At 36.6% G+C, this 20,377-nt stretch overlaps 1 protein-coding gene across 5 annotated transcripts in view; it reads left to right on the plus strand.

The window, feature by feature from the left end:
- The window catches only part of PPHLN1 (periphilin 1), a 73,966-nt gene that overhangs the window by 37,534 nt on the left and 16,055 nt on the right, over nt 1-20,377 (plus strand). For 3 of the 5 annotated variants that reach the window (XM_075494150.1, XM_075494157.1, XM_075494165.1), the window contains 2 exons: nt 878-997; nt 3,655-3,795. In XM_075494150.1, the coding sequence (XP_075350265.1) occupies nt 878-997; nt 3,655-3,795 (261 nt within the window). The remainder of the gene's footprint in view (nt 1-877; nt 998-3,654; nt 3,796-20,377) is intronic. The other 2 variants (XM_075494172.1, XM_075494180.1) reach the window with 1 other exon arrangement.

Consider the following 20,377-nt stretch of genomic DNA (forward strand, 5'->3'; position numbering starts at 1 on the left):
TAGATATCCACCTTAGTGTTGCAGTTTTTAATACTAGAGTTGTATAGATTCTGGGATGGATGCTTCTATACATACAGTTGATTCAAATGAAGTACCCACATAATGGTAACGAGTTATAAAGCTAGCTATTCCTAAAATTTTTGGTACATGGATATTTGTCATTGTCTGTTTGTTGCTCTGTTAGTAAAAGCCAAATCATATTCTTAGAGAGAAATCCATTTTTAAATATTATTTATATGAGTATTTCCATCTGAAAAGGTAGATAGATTAAAAGACCATAAAGCCATGACTGACTCTATTACAAATGATCAACGCTCCCCCCAAATAAAAAATAATAAATTTTAATGGAAGCAGCTCTGATCATTTAAAGTACGTATAAAATACTTTTTGTCCCTAATTAGCTTAGGTTTTATACCCTACACAGTATTTAACAGTTTAAATTAGTTACAACCTTTTATGCCTGAAAATCACATTGAATTGTTAGATCACTCCACACTTGTATCTGACTTCTTAGTGCCCATTTGATCCATGCCTCTTTAAACTCAACTGGTCTCAAATAATTTTTCTGTTATTTCTGTCCCGTGAATTTAATAAAACTGATTCTGAAAGTATGGTGCTTTTTTAACATTTTACTGAACTTAATTGATTTATCTTTTTTCCTCCTTCCCCCCCTGCCCCGCACCGCTGCGCTCTGCTCTCTCACCACCCACTTTCCTTTTTAAAGAAATCAGTCAGTAAATTAAATGGCTTCAGCTTCCTTATTTCCTATTTTAAAATGTTTTGGGGATCTGAATAACTGTTTGTTTTAGTTTTGAAGATGTTTTGCCATATGTAAATGTATTTCATGTTAAACCTTGACTATAATGCTTTTGTACAGGCCTTGGATAAGAGCAACAGGCTATCGGAAAAGGAACTTGCAGAAGCTGCAAGCAAGTGGGCAGCTGAAAAGTCAGAGAAGGCCGATGAAAGCAATTTACCTGAAATAACAGAGTATGATGTAAGACAGGAGTATTAATCGATTTATTTTAAAGTGTTACAACAATAGACTCTTGTTTTTCTGTACTCTCCTGAAAGGCACATTTTCTAACTTACCCCTGAATTTTTCTGCCTATGCTATTAAATGTTTGTTGAAAGGGAGTAAGAAGGAGACTAAAGCCTTGTGATTTATTTATTTGTTTCTTTATGTAAAAAAAATACACAAAACCAGAGTAGGTTTTGTTAGTATAATTTGAATTCATGTTGAGCTAAAACTAATAAAATAAGGCTCCAGCTCTCCCAGGGATTCTCCAAGGAACTCTTGCGCTAGTGTAAGTATGTATGCCTGCTGAACTCATCAAAATTAGCAAGGGACTTCTGAGTCAAAATGCAAGTCTACATGTAAAACATAAGACTAGAAGAGAAACTCTGGTTTATTGAGTTCAGTTCCATGCCATGTCAGCCTGCCATGCCATGTATTCCTTTTCAGAAAGCAGTCCTTCTCTATATTAAATATTAAGCTTTTGCCTTCGTACTGCAGTGGGTAGATATTCCCCCCCCCTCCCCCCTGGACCTTTATTTCATTAATGATCAACATTAATTGATGCCGGTTTATACCCATCTGTTCTTGCCCCTCCTTGTCTTCTACCCCTTGCTGTATTGAAGTGTGATTATAGCCCTTTTCAGTCTTTGGGGTTTTTTTTAAACTGCTTTTGGATAGGATGTCTTTTTTGGATTCTGCTGTGTTAGTGGAAGATGTATTTGTCATTTAAAACAAACCAAATGTCATGTAATGTCTTTTTGTAAAATAGCCTGTTTTAATTCTGTGATCATTTCATCTTCAACTTTCACTTTGCTTCAACTTTACAGGCACTCTTACAAAAACAAAATAGTACCTACTTTACAAAGTCATGTGTCTTAAACCTTATAATTAACGGGTTTGTATTTTTTATTTGTTTGTAAATAATTGAGGGAAAATAAAAGCATCTTGGGAAGCATCAGATTTCCTCCTCATACTTCACATTTGTGGAACCTAAGGGCTAGATTAGAGAAAGAAACTCACTGGATCTATATTTATCTGAACTTTTAAGTCCTGTCCATTGATGTAATGGATGAGTGCATCAACAGCTTCTTGATACTGGACAGGAAGATCCAGTTGGATAAATAAACTGTTCATTTCCCTCCAGGAAGAAGAAATTTAAAAAAAAAAAAGGGGGGGAAGGGTTGGAGTGAGGAAAAAGAAGCAGCAAACTGATCCAAGCATGAATGCCGTATGGAGGAGAACATATGCATGGACATTTCTGAGAGGTTCAGGAGAGTAACAGTGAAGAGAAATGTCACTCCTGTTCTTGATGAGGGGAACGTAATGCAAGGGAGGGAAGAACAGTGGGCCATATGGAGAAGAGTTGTTTAAAGCTTCCTCTGTGCTTCAGAGAAAATTGCAGTGGCAAAAAGACTCAAAATAAATAAAGATTCAAAATGAAACAGTTGCAGTTGATTATGGCAGAGTCTGAGATGATTTATTGACTAAGAAAGTGTGCTACAGAAATGCTAATGAAGGAGGTGAGGCATCTCATTTTGAGTCCTAGAAGAAAGGATACTTCTCCCCTTGATTAGTAGGCTGTCATGTATGAATTGCAACAGTTTCTAACTTTTTCCAGTTTATCTTACATAGTGCTTAATAGTTGAACTTTGTGTTGTGCTGAACTTTTTAGCAGCCTTTACTCCCACTCAGGCATTTCATGATTTACTGCAGTGACAAGATTTGGGATGCAATCCTAATGGTTTACATTGCTGCTAAGTTTTGAGCAGATACTCGTGGGACCACATAAGCTGCTTTTTTTTTTTTTTTTGGTCTAATGCTTTTCTCTTTCATGTTAGTTAAGTCTTAAGATTCTCCACCTCTTATTTTTTATAGTAGAAAATATTTTTAAGCATCTTCTTCAATTCTCAAATCTTATTTTAAAAAAATATTTTACTACATTCTACAAATCTGTTCCATAATACTGGATTTAAATATGCTGTAGCAATTTCTTCTCTTTTTACATCTTCTATATAGACTCCTTGGAATGGGGGTCTGTTTTCTTTGGGTCAGGGATACTGTCTTAATTTCTGTTTTAGAGGGAAGCTTATATAATTTTGGTACTTCAGTAAGATTTCTCATATTATCAGGAATCCTCTAAGTGCGTGTTTGCTTTTGCTATACAATAGGTATCTCTGTTCCTTTAATATTAAACCTGTGGTCCTGAATGCTGAAAGAGTTCTTTCTAACAGCATTTTGATTTTGTCAATGCTTATTTACCTTTGATTTTGTTACTTTTATCCTTTCCCAGAAAACGAATCCCACTTTCATTGTGGATTTTTCTTGCTAGTTGGTGTTATAAATATCACATATACAAGTTCCTTCTCAGCAGAAGGGCAGGTAAAGGTTACCTGACATCATTGTCTTTACACAGTTAAGACTGAGTCACAGGGTTTTTATGATGTCTTGTTTTCTACATGTTTAAAATCCATATTTCTGTATGTGCTAGAGTGTAGCAATAATACTTCACTAATAGTCTTGATAAGCAAACTCATATCTAACTGAATGACTCTATTTGGGTTTTTATTTTTGCTCTCACACTTTGAGGTTTTTATTTTGCTCTCAAAACTCTGATTTATTTATTTATTTATTTTAAGGCTGGATCTTCAGCTCCGTTGTATGTCGAACAAACAGAGGAAACAGAAACAAATATAACGGATGGTACGGAATTATATGAGGATGGCCAGCTTCTTGGCCGCTCAAAAGCAATTGCAACTAAGACAAAGGAGATTGAACAGGTGAGTCCTCTTGATATTTTGTCACTGATACAGTACCTGTGTAATGGTTTGATCTGCTAGAAATATGTTGATTTATTTTTTCCTCCTTGAAGCAGAATATGAATGTAATCTAATTTCTTGAGATGATGTGATAACATCTCCATCTACTTAATTCCAAAGAAGCATGGCATTTATCTGCACAGGGGAATTAGTGGTAGTTTTCTGTAACTTAGATGCAACACCTGCTATTTGGCAAGCCAAGAAAATGACTGCTTCTTTGAATAATTGTTTGAAAATCAAATATAATACAGATAATTTCAAATGTAATTAAAAAGTATGGCTTTATGTGAGATCAAATTATCAAAAATTACTTTTGCACTGTAATTTCCTTAACTGAAATATATACAGTTTGGGATTGAACACTAGAAGCTGCCTGTTTGTTTTTTTTTTGGTTTGGGTTTTTTTTTTTTTGGGGGGGGGGGTGTTGGGGTTTTGTGTGTGTTTTTTTTTTTTTTTAAATCAGCTTTGAATCTCAGTGCCTTCATCATTCTCTGAAGATTAAGACCCTTTAAGTTTTGCTTTGACTACAGTATTTTATATCTAGATGAGGGAGGGATAATGTGTTCAAAATTTGTATTCTTTTCTCTTTTGTGTTGAGTACTTGGGGATTGATTTAATACAAAACAAGATTTCTATTACTCTTCCTGTAACATTGAGTTTTTGAGGAGGTTCAATAGAAGTTTATTCATGTACTAGTCTTTAATATCGTGTCACTTCACAATAAGGAAATTATCTACAATAACCTTCAATTTCATTTGTCATAAACAATCAGCGTTGTGGTTTTCCATATTTTTGTTACTTTGAATAGAGAGTTTGGAGATTTTCCTGACTTGATCTTTTTGACGTAAATGCAACTATGCCCAACTCTGGAAATTGCATTTAAAGTCTATAATTTGGGTGGGAGAAAGAGATTACTTTCTTCAAACTTGCTCTGATTTACAGTGTTTTCAGTGTATGCCTGGGATGGGTGGAAGGGAAATACAGATCACTTTTCCCCCTCATGATTATCTCATAATAACATCTTCAAGAAAATAGGTCTCTGGTCTTGCTTGAGATAAGCTTATTCTAGGTCTTCGTTTTCCATCTTAATTCTGGTGGCTTTTCTTCTGTTGCCTGTGAGCCCATTTCCTGTACTGCAACACTGTTGTTCCTTTATTCTTGACACTTGAAAAACAACTTTCTACTCAATTGTTTTTATCTCTTTTTCTTTTCTTTTTTTTTTTTAATGTTGACTTTGCATAATCATGTTCCTAGCAAGCATGGCTTCTCACGTGTGCTGGGTCTGGCTGGCTGGAGTTAAGCAGAGCATGCTGTAACTATGAGGATCATGATGCAGTTTGTTTATCTCTGTGTGTCTGATCACCAGGTCATGCATGGCCTAAATCGGCTACTACCAAATACATAAACTTCTGACTATTTAAAAATGACAAACTGAAAAAAAAAAAAAAAAAAAAAGACTAGGAGCAGATTTAAAAAAAATAGCAATTGTGATTATTTAGCCTGATGCTGGTGAATCTGTGATTGGTTTATTTCCCATGAAGATCTACCCCTCAGTCCTAAGGACAGGCTTACAGTGAAGACAGATGAAAATTTGAGCATAAAAACCAAATGCTGTTTTCAATATGATCTAATGTTACTATGTTTGGTAGAGTGTGCACTTATCTCTAAGGAAATCTAGATTACATTCCATAAAACAGAATACTTGCAGGAACTTAGCTCAGAAAAGCCTGAGGAATAACTTAGGATTTGGATTTCATAGAACTAGTTTCTCCTGTTGTTGATTTGAATATCGAAGCTGTCAGCTTCTGCAGAATTAAAATAAGAATTTAGAGTGATACTGGAAGCATCTTCAATACGTTTTATTCAACTGAACAAGATTTGTATTTTTTTATAAAATCAGGTACTGTGAATTTCTTGAGAGCTAGACAAGATATGTATTTAATCATTTAAACTTCAGACTGTAAAATGACCTATGTGTTTTTCAGATAAATGTTTAAAAGTAACTTCTACTTCAGCAATTAATAAAACAAATCCAGAAAATTTATTATTATGATAGTCCTGATAATTTTCATAATTGTGAAATATTGTGAATCTTCCTACTGTATATGGAAGCAATCTCTCTGTAGAAATTTGTACACTATTCTGTTGACTTTGAGTTGTCGGCATCTAAAAGTAAATTTGGTTTAATTCTGTGTGGCTTGAGCTCTCTGTCTTTGACAAGGAATGAGAGAAGGAGCAAAGAGTGGAATGGAAACTAAATTTGCAGTCCTGTGGTAAACTGCTTACTAAAGGTTCTTTGGATGAACTCAATATAATTTACACTGGTTTTACTACTGTTTAACTGAAAGCATCTTTCTGGTTTTTGCACAATGAAATTAGTTGTTAAAATGCATATTTAATACTATCAGTAGTCATGCTGTATTGTTTGTATAGATGTAACACTTAAATCTTAAAAATGAACTATAGGCTGTAATATGCTTTAGGAATAGGAAGACTGACTTGATAATGAAATACACAATACATTTATAAGAAAGTTGTTATATAATTTGTTTCTGATTATTTGTCTTGAAGACTCAAATAACAGCAGAAAAAATTTTTGTTCTATGGACTTTTTTTCCTGTTCCGATGTTTAAAATAGCTTCTGAATACCTAGTTTTAATGTATTATTTCTGGAATGTAATTTTGTGGAAGGATTACTAAAATAAAATACTTATTGCAAAGAGTTATGCTGCAAAAATGGTGAAGCTGTAATCCTTCTACGAAGCAAGATTCCCGAAAGATTGGTTTTCTGTCTTCACTGGACAGCTATCAAAGTATTTAAAATAAATAAAAAAATCAGGGTAGAAGTAACTTCTTGTGCCACTGGGTATGTGTCTAAGAAGTGGTGAGGATCCAGCTAGCGTTTGAGAAAATAAGGCTTGATATAGAAGGCTTGACCCATCAGACCTCTTCTGCTTCTGTCTTCCACGTTTTTCTGCTTTCTCTTGGGGCACCAGATCTAATGATGTTTGCTTTTCAGTTCATATTTATTCTTATCCTGATTCCCAGGTATTCTTGCTGTTCCAAACTCCTAATAAAGCCCTCTTTGCTTTGTCCTCTCCATATCCATCTGTCTCCAAAGCTCCAACCAGGAAAAAGAGCAAAATTTTCCAAATATGTACTTTTACTTCATAGTATGGTACTATTTCAGGTAAACCCAGAGGCAAAAAACTGTGCTGACGGAACATGTACAGTGTGTCACAATGAGCAAATTCATTGCTGTACAGCAGAGAAACAGGCAGCCTGATGCCCTGGACTGGAAAGGGGGGGTGGCAGCTTGTGATATAGTCTGTTATTTCTCTTTAAAAAACCTAACAAACAAACAAAAAAACCCCAACAACAACCAAACAAAAAATCCCTTAAGCAATTGAATGAAATATTCATAAGGGTGTTCTGTTTAAATAAGTCCATCTCCGTATCTTATGATCGCTCATATTACTCTTTTGTAAAGTTCCCTCTGCCTTTCCTCTAAGTTACAGTAACTCAATCGCCAAATTCAGAATTTTAAATGGAATGTGATTGTAAATGGTCCCTCTGGCTCATCAACAAAATATTTGTATATTAAATGTTTGATGGGGGACTTACTGCAAGCATTCATGTAAAATCATTGTAATTTGAAGAAAAATAAAATTCTTCATGTGCTGACTGTGACAGGACAAAAATTGTCAAAAAAATGTTCTCTCTCTGAGCTCAGCTGCCATCAGTCTTGCATGCTGTTCTCCAGAACATGCTTTCTTTCCACCAAGGACATGGTTTCTGCTCCCTGCTCCTCTTCGCACCTTCCTCTCCCCATCCTCAAACTGCAGAGTCCCAGCTCCTTGCTGTGGTCCCCTGCTTTTGGCTGGCCTCACGTGGGGAGGTGAGGGACCTGCTCCACCTGGAGTGGGCTCAGCTGCTCTCAGGGAAGGGTTGAGTTGCCAGGAGCTGCTGGCTCTGCCACTTTGTGGTTGGTAGAACAGGATCTTTCCTGGCACTTGTGCACGGCAGGTACCGGGAAAACTGATCCCTTCCATCCTGGGGCATCTTCTTTTCCACCTTTGTACCTCTTTGCGCTGAATGAATATTCTGCAGCATTAATGTGTGTCTCATGTTTTAATATGTTCTGTGAAGTAGGATCTACATCCATTATGTGGCTTTTGATGTTCTATTTATAAGCAATCAGAAACTTTGGAGAATTTTAAAAACCAAAAATAGTGAGATAATGAGCTTTCTGGTCATTTGTTGGGGGGGGGGAGAGAGGGGGAGCTAAGTGTTTCCTTATGCCTGTGAACATGCCTTTCCCTCTTTCCTCCACAATTATAATTTTGAAATTTGGTGTTATATGTTGTCTGAGCATGGTGGGATAGAAGCCCATTAAATAGGTGTTTAAAAAACTGGTCTGGGTACTTGAGAATAGTGTAGCAGAGAATTTTGCATTGGCATGTCAAGGTCAATGAATATGCATAGGTTGCTGATGTAACAATTTCATGTACTTTTTTACATTTTTGCATTTAATAATATGCAATATACATTAAACTATTGTTTTGGATTTGTTTAGTTTCTGTTTTTATGTAGTTAAGGATCAGATTATGCTTTTAGCACATAATGTGCTGAAGAGTGGGTTTTTTTCAGAAGTGATGACAAATATGTCCCTGGTGTTAAATTCACAGTTGGAGCAATTCAGCGTTGGTGTTACACAAAAGGCTATCTCTTTGTTGTTCTTTTATGAGCATGAGTAGCAGGGATTCTTGAAATGTCTTATCTTGTCTAGACATCAAGTCTGCAACACTGTATTAATTAGTCCATTATTATGTGTCCAGTTTCTTAAATGTTGCATATGCAAGTTGAAGTGACATAGGTTACCTCTGAAAATCTATTATTTTCTGAAGACAAATTTTGCCAAATGAGCCAAGTATCTTCTTTGATTTTGGCAAAAAATCAAACCTCTAAGTTTCTGAATGAGATTTGACACTCAGACCTCAATTTGTCTATTAGCACAGAGCTCTGGCATCTAAGAAGGATGCATAGGAATTAAGGCATTCATGAATGCTTTTTTCTTAATGGAATTACTGGCTGACTGGATACTTTCAGTTCAACAATATTTTTAAATGTTTAGCAGAATAATATTTTTAAATGTTCAAGCATTTGAATTAATTGCTTGTTTACTTGACTTTCTAAATTAATATTACTTCTTAACAGCCCTCAGTAGGATTAATGAACTGTTACCCTTATTGGACAGCCTTCTTGCTGGAAGGTGCTGAAATTCAGATTTCCCTAAAGCTTGCATTTGAAACTTCATAGATATGGTGCATAGAAAGAAGGAAAAATGGGTGTGTGGCTGGGTCCACAGGCTTTCCAGATTCTGTTTCCAGGTCTGCTGTCTAACTGCTTTTCATTTTTAGGTAAATGTGCTGGTTTTGGCTGGGATAGAGTTAATTTTCTTCATAGTGGCTGGTATGGGGCTATGTTTTGGATTTGTGCTGAAAACAGTGTTGATAATACAGAGATGTTTTAGTTGTTGCTGCACTAGTCAAGGACTTTTCAGCTTCCCATGCTCTGCCAGGTGCAGAAGAAGCTGGGAGGGGACACAGCCAGGATAGTTGATCCAAACTGACCAAAGGGCTGTTCCATACCATATGACGTCATGCTCAGTATTTAAGGCTGGGGAAGAAGAAGGAAGGGGGGACGTTCGGAGTGATGGCATTTTGTCTTCCCAAGTAGCCATTACATGTGATGGAGCCCTGCTTTCCTGGAGATGGCTGAACACCTGCCTGCCCATGGGAAGGAGTGAATTAATTCCTTGTTTTGCTTTGCTTGCGTGCGCAGCTTTTGCTTTCCCTATTAAACTGTCTTTATCTCAACCCTCGAGTTTTCTCACTTTTGCTCTTCCGATGCTCTCCCCCATCCCACCAGGGGGGAGTGAGTGAGCGGCTGCGTGGTGCTTAGCTGCCAGCTGGGATTAAACCACGACAGTAAATTCCTTTCAAAATCTCTGATTTAGAAGTTGCAGTTAAGTAAGAAGACGAGGTTTTAGCAGTTGTAGTGTGTGTAGTTTCAGAAGAACTGCTTCTTGTTCTGCTTTGTCAAATCTCTTGTTCTGATAAGATCTATTTAGCAATAACTGAATTGTCTTTGTGTGTATTTAACACTTTTTAATGGGACGCTGTTCTCTAGAGGTGCTGCTCTGAGAGAAGACTGACAGCTCACAAAGTGAAACTTTACATTGCAAGGATTTAGTTAGGAAAGTTTTGGTTTTAATATCATACCATAAAGAAAATATACAGGCATTTCTGTCATGATGAAACAGTTACAATTTCTGTAATGTATGGAAGTATACTACATGCCTTCCTCCCCACCCTGTCCCGTGTCCATTGCTAGTTTTGTTTTGCTTCAAACAACACTGTTTTATAGTGCTTCAACAGTGTAAAGGTGAAAGAGGATGTAAATATGAGGTAGCTTCCACATCTTGGCTAGGAATAAGCGAATGAGAAACCGTGGTAAGTATATCAGAAAAGTTTTGTAAGTTCTGGATATGTTAGATTAAACATTTAAGTTTTAGCAGTTTTAATAAAATAAATAAATGAATACATTGGACTAATGAGAATCCAGGAAGGAATGAAGGAGGCTGTAAAAGCTGGCCTTGGATGTACCTTTTCTTTTGACTTCGGCTGAGCCGGGGAAACTGGTTACCATTTCCTTAGATTAGCTTGTTGGTCTGCTTGGGCTGTTGTTCATTTCAGGCGAAATTATCTTGGTTAGAAAAAATCCCCTAATTAAAATAGGAGTTAAGAGGTAGGTAAGTTAAGTGAAGCTGAGGGAACTGGAACAGTAGCTAGAGAACACATTAAAGGATTATTTCTGATTATGGATGAGGTCAGACATGCTTTGTTTCTGACAGGAGTAGACCAGACAAGAGTAACAGGCCAGATGAGAGTAAAGATGGGGAAGCTGTAGATTTTGGTTCCCTCCTAGCTTTTCTGTTGTCCTTCAAACCTTGTGTACTTAATACACAGTAGCAAGGCCTTAATGATGAACTCATCATCATCGGTCTAATTTGGTTGGTAGCGTAGTATGTATCATGCCTCCTCTGAGCTTATGTTTATTTTATTTTAATGTAAGATGTAATTAAGTGTGTTAATTTATTTTTTTCCTAATCAGGAAAACATTTGTCTCAGGTTTTGGTATTTTGCCTTAGGCTTCTGAGAAAAATTGTTGATGATTTCTTTACTTAATGATATCATCTGCCTATGATCTTGTTTCATCCTTTTGCAGTCTGTTAGTTTCCTTGTATCAGTACCCCTCTCCTTATATACAAGGCAAGTCTTTTGCTACTTTTTACACGTTCTTAGGCACTTTTTCTTCCATATTAATTCTGACTTGCTGATTTTTCTACTATCTTTTAGTATTTATTCTAGACCTCCTTAATTTTTACCATTGCAAAATCAAATCAATTAAGTTGTTATGCTTATTTGCATCTGTATAGTTCACACTTGCCTTAAGTCTTTTTTGTGCTGCAATCTTTCAGTTTTCTAAATCTGAGCTGTTTGTTTGAAATCTGTGTTCTCACATTTATTGGGACTGCAAAATGGAGAACATAAAAGCTTTTGGTCAGTATTCTCATAGTATCATTGATTCTCCTTACAAATACATCGATTTAAAGCAGGATACATTTAAAAGGATGTGAAAACTTTAACTACTTTCCTTTTCTTATATTTGGGTCACCATGCTTTACAAGTTTCAGTCCTTTACTTTCCATTTTTTTAGCTGTGTTCTCTTCCCTTTCCATGGACATTAATGAGTTATTTGGTATGTATTGCAGTGTCCGTAATTACAAACTGCTGCATATGCAAAATCAGTGCAACTCACTCATTTTACTTCAGCACCTGAAGGTGTAGTTTAATAAGGAAATGTATTACCATATTTCAGCTTTTTGCCAGCAGCTTTTTTCATTGTAAGGCTGATTAAAAGTGAGTGTTATTTAATATGCAACACTTGTAGAGCAATACTTTTAAAAGAACCTAACACCATAAATGTACACATGTAGACCATAACAGTAGGGTATTTTCATTCTTAGGCTCAAATACATTAGATAGAATTCACCTTTAGCTTTCTATCATTATCTGTCTATGGAAGATTTTGTGTGTGACAGTTTATTTTGCCTTATGTTTTTTTTTTCATGTAACAGTTTTTGGCCTGTGCTAAGCACATTATTTTGAAGTTGGTGAATGCTGTGGACTCAACTCGTTGACAAATCTAGTCATTGATACAGTTTTTGATATAGTGGCATTTCATTTATGTGACCAAGCAGGACTGCAGATTCCAAGATCTCAGAGGACTGTTTGTTTACAGACAGTCTTAAAGAGGATTGTTTATGGATGTTATAATTTCATGGCAGATCTCTGGAAGACTTAAATGAGAGAGTGTTAGTAGTTAGGTACTTGATAAAATTGCTGGACTTAGTTAAGACCAAAGAAAATGTGAAAAATACCTGTTTCACTCAGTGCCCAGCTGTTCAAATCTGAAAGACAAGATCACTTCTTGGTCAGGTAAAGTGAAAATCTAAGGAGTTGTCCATTAAATAGTATTTGTTTCAATCAACAGCTAGCAGTGATTGCTTGATTTAAAATTTCTTGTTCTGTCATCAGAAACCAGAAGAACTTAACAACAGGATGAAAGAAGACTTGGAAACTATAATACTAAGTAGTCTAAGAAGAAGAAAGATTAGTTTCAAGAGATGATGAGTGTAAACAGGATTGGAATAGGCGTTAGGAAGGGAAGAAACTCTCAAATGTGTGGGCCTTGATATATAATTAGGAACTAATTATGAGAAATTGCCTACTGAAAAAACTGTCAGAAGTTAAGATGCTTGGAAGGATAAGCAGAACTGACACTGGCGAGCCTCCTGAGAAAGCTGAAGGACAAAACCAGAAATGATGAATAGTCTGAGTCTTGATAAAGGCAGTAGTTTCTGTGGGGGTGAGGGTTATTGGTTTTTGTTGTGTATGTGCATGTGTGTGTGTTTTATTGTTGCTGGTTTTAGTAACTTTAATTTAGATGATAGAGAGAGTCTCCTCTCCAACTTTGTCTCCAGCTTATTCTTGCTTTAACAGAAGGGCATTGGTGGACTTGAGAGGTGGTTTTAGCAGTGTTGTTTGATTTTGGTTTTGAACTGTTTTAAGGGTGGAAGATAAAATTCTCTCTTAGTTGGCTCAGTGCACTGAGGCTTAAAGTTTCAACTTTTCAGTATTTTTCCTTCTTATAACCTAGAGTCTCTTGAACAAGGCATCTTTTGAATTTTGGAGGAATATTTCAGCTTTGCTGCTGGGGAAACCTGCTGCTTCCTGGGTTGAAACAGAATGAGAATAGCATCGGTCTCATATACCTAATAATTAGATCCAGAAATTCAAATCGCCTCAGAAATAGCCCTAGCTCAAAGAACTACTGTCTAGCATCTCTTCCTCCCCCCCAACATAGATTTCACATCAGCTCTATCAGTATTCCCAATACAGTCTGACCGTTGATCTTTTGAAAGACTTAGAGATGACGCAGGAATCCAAGTGGTGCTTAAAACAGGATGTATGTAGGGCAAACGGAGAACAGTGTCATAAAGGAAAGGTTTCATAAAACCATATGTAATTATGGGAAGGTGGTAACTGAGCGAACAAGCAAAAACCCCTGGTAAGTGGCAAATGAAACGTAGTGGCAGGAAGGTAGGTGACAGGAGGGACTTGATGTTTGGCATGAAAGCTGGTTTCCATTTCTCCAGCACTGACGAGAGCTTTCAGGCCTTAGGAGGTTGGAGTAGACAGTGACAGAAGAGTATCACACAGACAACCTGTAGGTAGGGAAAATCTGCTGAAGTGTGAATCTACAGTTTTATGTTTTTTCGTATGTCTTTTACAGACTGCAGGGCTGATCTTAATATAACAGAAACTTGTTTTGTAGATGACAGTTTTGCTGGTGTGTGTAGTTTAATCCTCTAATCCATTTGTAATCTGATTTGTATGCAACACTGATTTGTGTATAAATATAGGATCATCTGTGACCAAAGATGCTTTGGTGACAGGTTGCATTTGTCACCTGGTTCTTAAATTCCTATTTCTTTTTATATTCTGTATCTCAGTGCCTAGCCTGATGTCTTCTTTCTTCTGGCAGTTGTTTCACTGAGCAGATTAAACTCAATATGTTTTAAAGATGGGTAGGCCATGCTTTTTTGATAGCTTGTTCTTTTCTGTGAACATTAATGATTTGAAAGTCATTAATTGGATGGCATTTGGAAAGCAAACAAATTATTTAAAATGAAAAAGCTACAATTTACAGAGGACTGTGCTATGGTTTTTGCTCAAATTATTTTGAATGCATATAGTATTTATATAGGTTTGTATCTTAAAAGCTTGGCACAGAAAGTATTCATTTGCTCTGACCTTTAAAATATAAGGTAATCTTAAAGTTCTTTATCATGTTTGGGGTTTGGTTTTTTTTTTATTTTTAGAAAGATAATTCCAAAAGGCATCAGAATTGGGAACTTAGTTTCCTAAATGATATGTGAAAGAATCTTTTGTTGCATAAGTTGCTTATGCATGTGCTGCTTCTGTAAATTAAGGTTATAAAAACATTGTATTTTTATCTTGGGTGTAAATGACTAATGCACATCACTTATCACCGATCCACAAGGATCACTTCCCTGTTTTGTTTCACTCTTATTTGCAGTGATCTTGTGACTTTCAATCCTCAGTGATTGTCTGGACATACACTAGTATGGATATCACAACTTTTAATGGTACGCTTCACAACATGTGGCAGAAAAACAAGGGCCAAGATTCCCCACAGGACAAAGGTTATAGTGTGCCTGTTTTAGCTTGGTACTTTCACTTTGAAAGGCTAATAAAGTCAACTTGACTTACAAAATCACGGAAGTTGAATACGGACAAAATCAAGTGGGTCATATTGCTCATGGTTCTTCAGCTTCTCATCCTTCTTGAGAAGGACTGTTTATACATTAATTTTCTGAACTATTGAACTTCGAGTATTGCTCTGAATGACACTAATAACCTTTAATAGATGGGTTTGATACTGTTTCTCTATGGTTTAATTGGCTTGCTAGCAATCTTTCCACCTCTCGTGCCCCCCAGATAGCTTAAATACTTGGTTTCGTTACAACATGAAATGTTGTACTTATGTGGGTACTGTGTGTACTTACTTGACCATAATTACTCCCCACGAGCAGTTCGCCACCTTAGTATAGTAGATAATTTATATATTAACTTTTTGGTCACGTGCTACCTAAATAAAAAATCTCCACGTAAGCATTTTTAAACACAAAATCAGAATAGATTAGGGTGTGCTGACACAAGCTTTTCGGTGATCATCTTCAACTGGAAATTTGCCCAGTTTATTACTTTTTTTTTTTTTTTTTTTTTAATTTGACTTCCTGGAGAAACTAGCTTATGCAATTGCAGAGTATCTGTGCTGTGTATCTCCTGACTCTATTGTCAGGTTTCAACTAAACTTGATTTAGGCATAAACCAAGATAATTAGTTGTTACAAGCTTTATGAAAATAGGCAGTAGCAGAAACTACGAATTAAAGAGAAAGATCATAATATGATTGCATCTCATTAGACATCAGAAAGTCCCCTGAAGCAAGTGCTGCAGTTGTTTTCAAAAACAAAACAAAAAAATAACTTGTACCATTGCAGACCTCAGCCGCATGTTACAGAGTTCGGTGGCAACCATAGTTTAAGAAATTACGTCCCTGTGCTATACTGTCCTCTGCGCTGGCACAGTCTTTGTGGGGCCTGGCTATGCATCAGATCAGGAAAAAGAATGAAAAGTTTGCAGATACTTCAAGTAGTTCTTATTCACAGTGTGGCTCCTTAAATGTGCCTGCTGCCACAAGTGAATACTCACATTGTGTTGTGTGTCGAGCCACTACGATCTCTGAACATTTAGTATCTTGAAAGCACTGCCTTATGCACTCAAAGTTATTTAATCATCAGGCAGAAATCTATAGAAAGCGATAGTCTTTGGTAGCTTTGGCATTTTCATAGTAACTGTTTCTTTTTTGTCATAGGGAAGATAAAACTTTTGAAAATAGTTCTGTTTAATTTCAGTCTAAAGCTGCTGTGACCAGAACTTTCTTCTTCCTTTAGGACACCTCACCATCTTCTAACTTCAATAGCCTTGGTTCTACATATTTCGGAGAATTTACTCATTTGGGAGCACTAGTGCATGAGTAGACACCCTCATAACAGCTTCTTCCAGCTGGCTTGTTGGAGCCGAACTTTGATCTAGTTGTGAACCAAGCTGGTATCCAGCTGCTCCAGCCCCTAAAGTTCTTGAGTAGATTTTGAGAGGAAAGAACAGTTACGATCACCAGGATTTTTGGTAGTGAGATAGCTCAGTTTTGTGAACTAAATGGTCCCTTTTAATTAAAACTCTAACCTCTTACAGTTCATTAAAGTATTCGCAGTTTTAGGAAAATGAAGATCAAAAGATATCTGAATGTTGTATGTATTTATTGTCTGTCATTTAATGTGATGAAGAACTGGAAGCATGCAATTATAGAGAAACGTTCCAAAACCAAGGCACAACTCACTGTGAAGTAAAGCTGAATGCCCTTTTGAATGCATCTGCTACCTCCCACTGAAAGGGAAGTTTCAACAAAGACTCTGTTACAGTTTAAGATAAAGATGCCTCTGTTCATTTGGGGGAACCTGTGAGCTGGATGCAGCCTCCTTGAAACCTGTAATTATATTACTTCTGCTGGTGGGGCAGTCTTGGCCATAGCTCTCCCAGGAAGGGGATGGAGACTGTACCTTCACCAGCTCTTGGCAATGACTGGTGCACCTCTCCACCCCCAATAAAAGTTCAATTTTTTTCACACAGTTTAAAGGAGAGAAACCAGTGTAGGAAGACATGTGAATCTCAAGTTAGGAATCTTCCTGTCAAAGTTCCTTCTCTATGGAGAGAGGTGGACCATGCCAAAGGGAAGATGCAAGGAGGACTGGATGCAGGAGAGGATCCAGAAGGCAGGGGCAAAAGGATGCAAGAGTTTCTGAGGAAGAGGCAGAGTGGAACTATGCCTAGCTGAGGGATGAGGTGACCTTGGAGTTGGAGGGTGGAGGAAATCTGGAGGAGATGAAAGCATTTGTGGTGACAGGAGAGGTAGGGTTGGGAATTGGGAGTGTGGGAAGCAATGAACGAGGGTGGGACTAGACTTGCAGTTGAAAAAAGAAGATTTGTGCCAAGATCAGGAACTGCAGCCAAGAGGGTTGGGAAAAGAAAGAGATGGGGAACAAGAGGAACATGGGTGGAGATGGGAATTAATTCCACAGAACCTCTGAAGCCTATGGGCAAATGCAGTGGAGTTTCTCCCTGGCTGGAGGGTGGAGACACTACATCATGCAAGAAAACTCATTGCTATTTCTAGTGCCAGAAACAAGTGGGGAGCAGTCAGGTGCTTCCAGCTTGGTGTCTTCCCCTCTGGATGTCCTCGAGGCATCTGCAGGAAGCTACAATCATAAGGCAGGAAATGCAGCGTTCCTGCATCGAGTACCTGAAATTGCTTACTGAAGAATTTGATAAACATGTCGGTCACTGCTGATTGTTCTCTTGTCTGTTTGGTTCACTTTACTGTATTTCTCATCAACTAAAAATAAAAGCAATATGAATATTGTTTTTAATGAAACTGTTAATCTATTTACACAAGCGTAGGTCTAGCCATAACTCAGAAATGCCCTGATTAATTTTTAAATACTTTTTTTTAGTTTTTCTCAAATTTACTATTAGGCATAACTACAGCTCACTGTATAGTTTTCCTTTTTCTTACATTGCTATTGAGGATGTTTTCTTGCAACTATGTTTTCTGTAAAATCAGAAGCAAAGATAAATTTTGAGATTCTGTTTCCTGTTTCACTGAGGTCAGTTAATGCTGTCTTTTCCTTTGATTTTCTAGTAACAGGATACCTACATGTTTAACTCTGAGCTCTGGAAAGCTCTCTGACTCACCCTTGATTTGGTTTGGGCTATTGGCTTCTTGAGCCCATGTATAAGTGATTTGTGCTTTTAATAACACAGTGAAATGTTTCATAATACATACAACAAAATTATTGGTCTTGTTATTCTTGCAGTCTCCTTTTGGATTGAGAATTACATCTGCATTCCAAATGTGACAATTATCATCTGTACACTAGTAAATATACAGTAAAATGATTGTAGTATTGAGTCATTAACATACCTAACCCAGATGTGGTTAATCTAAAATTGCAAATGTATATGTGATTCGATAAGACAGACTTTTAAAAAATTAGTTAAATACAGTGTGCATTCTTGGTGTGTGAATTTTCTACATCATTTGTCAGCCAGTATTTGGGGAATGGGGGGTGGTCAAAAAAATCTCGAGTTTAAAGTGATTATATGGTCTCTCATGACCCAGATAAGTTACCAAAGAAACTCTGTTTTAGGAGTGTTCCTTCCTATTTTAAGCAGGGTGGGCTTTTTGCTACCAAGAAAAGCATGTATTGTTATAATGAGCTAGCTCTGGAGCCTTTTAATTTGTGTAGGTGTTACTCATGTCACGGTAAGCAGCCAGAGCAGTGATTTCGAAGAGAAGTATCTCATCTACTGTAAAGATTATTCCCTCCTTGTTCATTTATATTGATCCAAATACATCTTTTTATTCATGGGAGAAACCTAATTTTTGCATGTATGTATTTCTGACAATGCAGTGAAAATGTAAGCTAACTCCTTGCTTGTCTTAGACCTGTGCTATACGTTGGGGACTTCTGAGAATGTAAGCTTTGCTTTGCAACACAAGCCTCTTTCTTTACTCTGCGTATGGACCAGTTTGTTAACTTTTTTTGAATTGTGTCATTTATCATAAAAGTCATCCTTTGTCCTTTAGGAAAAGCAGGATTCCATCACATATAACCCTTTTGTTAAAAATTATACTGGGTATTTTTGAAAGTCTAGTGCCTTTATAGTAACATGGCTCGTGTCTTACTTATCTCAGGCTTCAGTTTCTCTTCAGTCTGTTGCTGTTTGACTAAGTGTTTCTGTCCAGTGAGACTAAGTATTCTTGAAAAATATATGTGCATGTTGCTGAAGAGTTATATTAAGATATGCAGAGGTCTGTTAGGGATAAAGTGCTGAGCTTGTTTTTGTCCATTGTGGATCAGCTAGGATTTTAAAAGAGGCAAGGTCATTTAACATGTTAACTGAGTATGAATACTCAATGTTGAGTGTCAGGTAAGGTTTTATGCATATAAGGGTACAAGCTTTCATGGGTATGCTTGCAGTTCATTTCAATATGAATTGCTCAGCATGTATGTGTAACATGTACGCAAGTGGCTTTTTACTCTATTCCTTAGAGCTGTTGTATTATATATTATATTAAAGCTCTGAAAGAACACGTGCACCTGTGCATAATGTATACAGTGGGCAGTGTTTGTTTCTATTCTTTAAATAATGTTTCCATTTAGTTATGAAACATACCTTTTGTTTCTGTTTTCATGTTTGATAGAAATGCATGAAATGTAAATGCATTTATGTCACAAGATAATAAAAAGATGCTCAGATAATTCAATTGATGTGAAATATTTTTCAATGAATTTCTGATTTTTCAGAGCGCTAGGTTATAAGAGAGCTTGAGTGAGGACTTGCCAAGGGAATGGGGAGGATTCGGATAAAATTGTGGTGGCAGAAGTGAAGGTAGTCAGAGGTAGTAGTGGTTCCTTTATTATGTATGTATTGGCCAACTGCAGGGTCTTTGGAGCAGGAGGAGTGATTTGGCTTTGTCCACAGTGTAGTTTGCTGAGCCGTGAAGAACTAAGGAGAACAAAGAGAAGAGGTGAACAAGTGAGAGAGGTTAATACTAAGTTGAGGTAAGATGAAGTGAGTCAATGGATCATACTAAAACTAAGCAATAGGTCTAAGATCTGGTTTCAGTGCATTGCAGCCAACAAATGGAAAGTGTTAGTAGTATTTTCTTCATTAAGAGTGTAAGCTACTGACCCTGTAGAAGGCAATTTTTTTCTTTTTTTAAATGAAACAGTTAGTGTTATCATTCTACAGAATCTATGGTACTCTTAAATCAATAAATAAATGAAATAATCCTTTGTTTAGCATGTAAATCAATTCTTTGTGGATACTAATCCTTGAAATAGCAAAATGTCTTACCTACTAATTTGAAAATAGAAAGTTTGCCATGTTTATACCCTTTTGTGATTTTAAAAAACAAGAAGCCCACTGGAACTTCTAAATGAAATGAGAAAATGTCATTCGTTTTCATTGTGTTTTTTTTTACTTAATTTGGCTTGCTCTGTTCTAAATAAAATCTTAATTAAATCTTTTTTCCTCATTTAATTTTGTTTCCAGACAGTGTAGTTCAGCCAGATCTTTATTAGCATTAACAGTTTTGTTAAACAAACAAAATAAAAAGTTCTGGAAGGCTGCATGAAGGGAGGAATGCCTTATTTTTCAGGATATGTTTGTACGAATAACCCCTGTCTATTCTGTATCTTTGAG

The sequence above is a fragment of the Mycteria americana genome, chromosome 1 (assembly GCF_035582795.1).
Source record: "Mycteria americana isolate JAX WOST 10 ecotype Jacksonville Zoo and Gardens chromosome 1, USCA_MyAme_1.0, whole genome shotgun sequence".
Lineage (NCBI taxonomy): Eukaryota > Metazoa > Chordata > Aves > Ciconiiformes > Ciconiidae > Mycteria > Mycteria americana.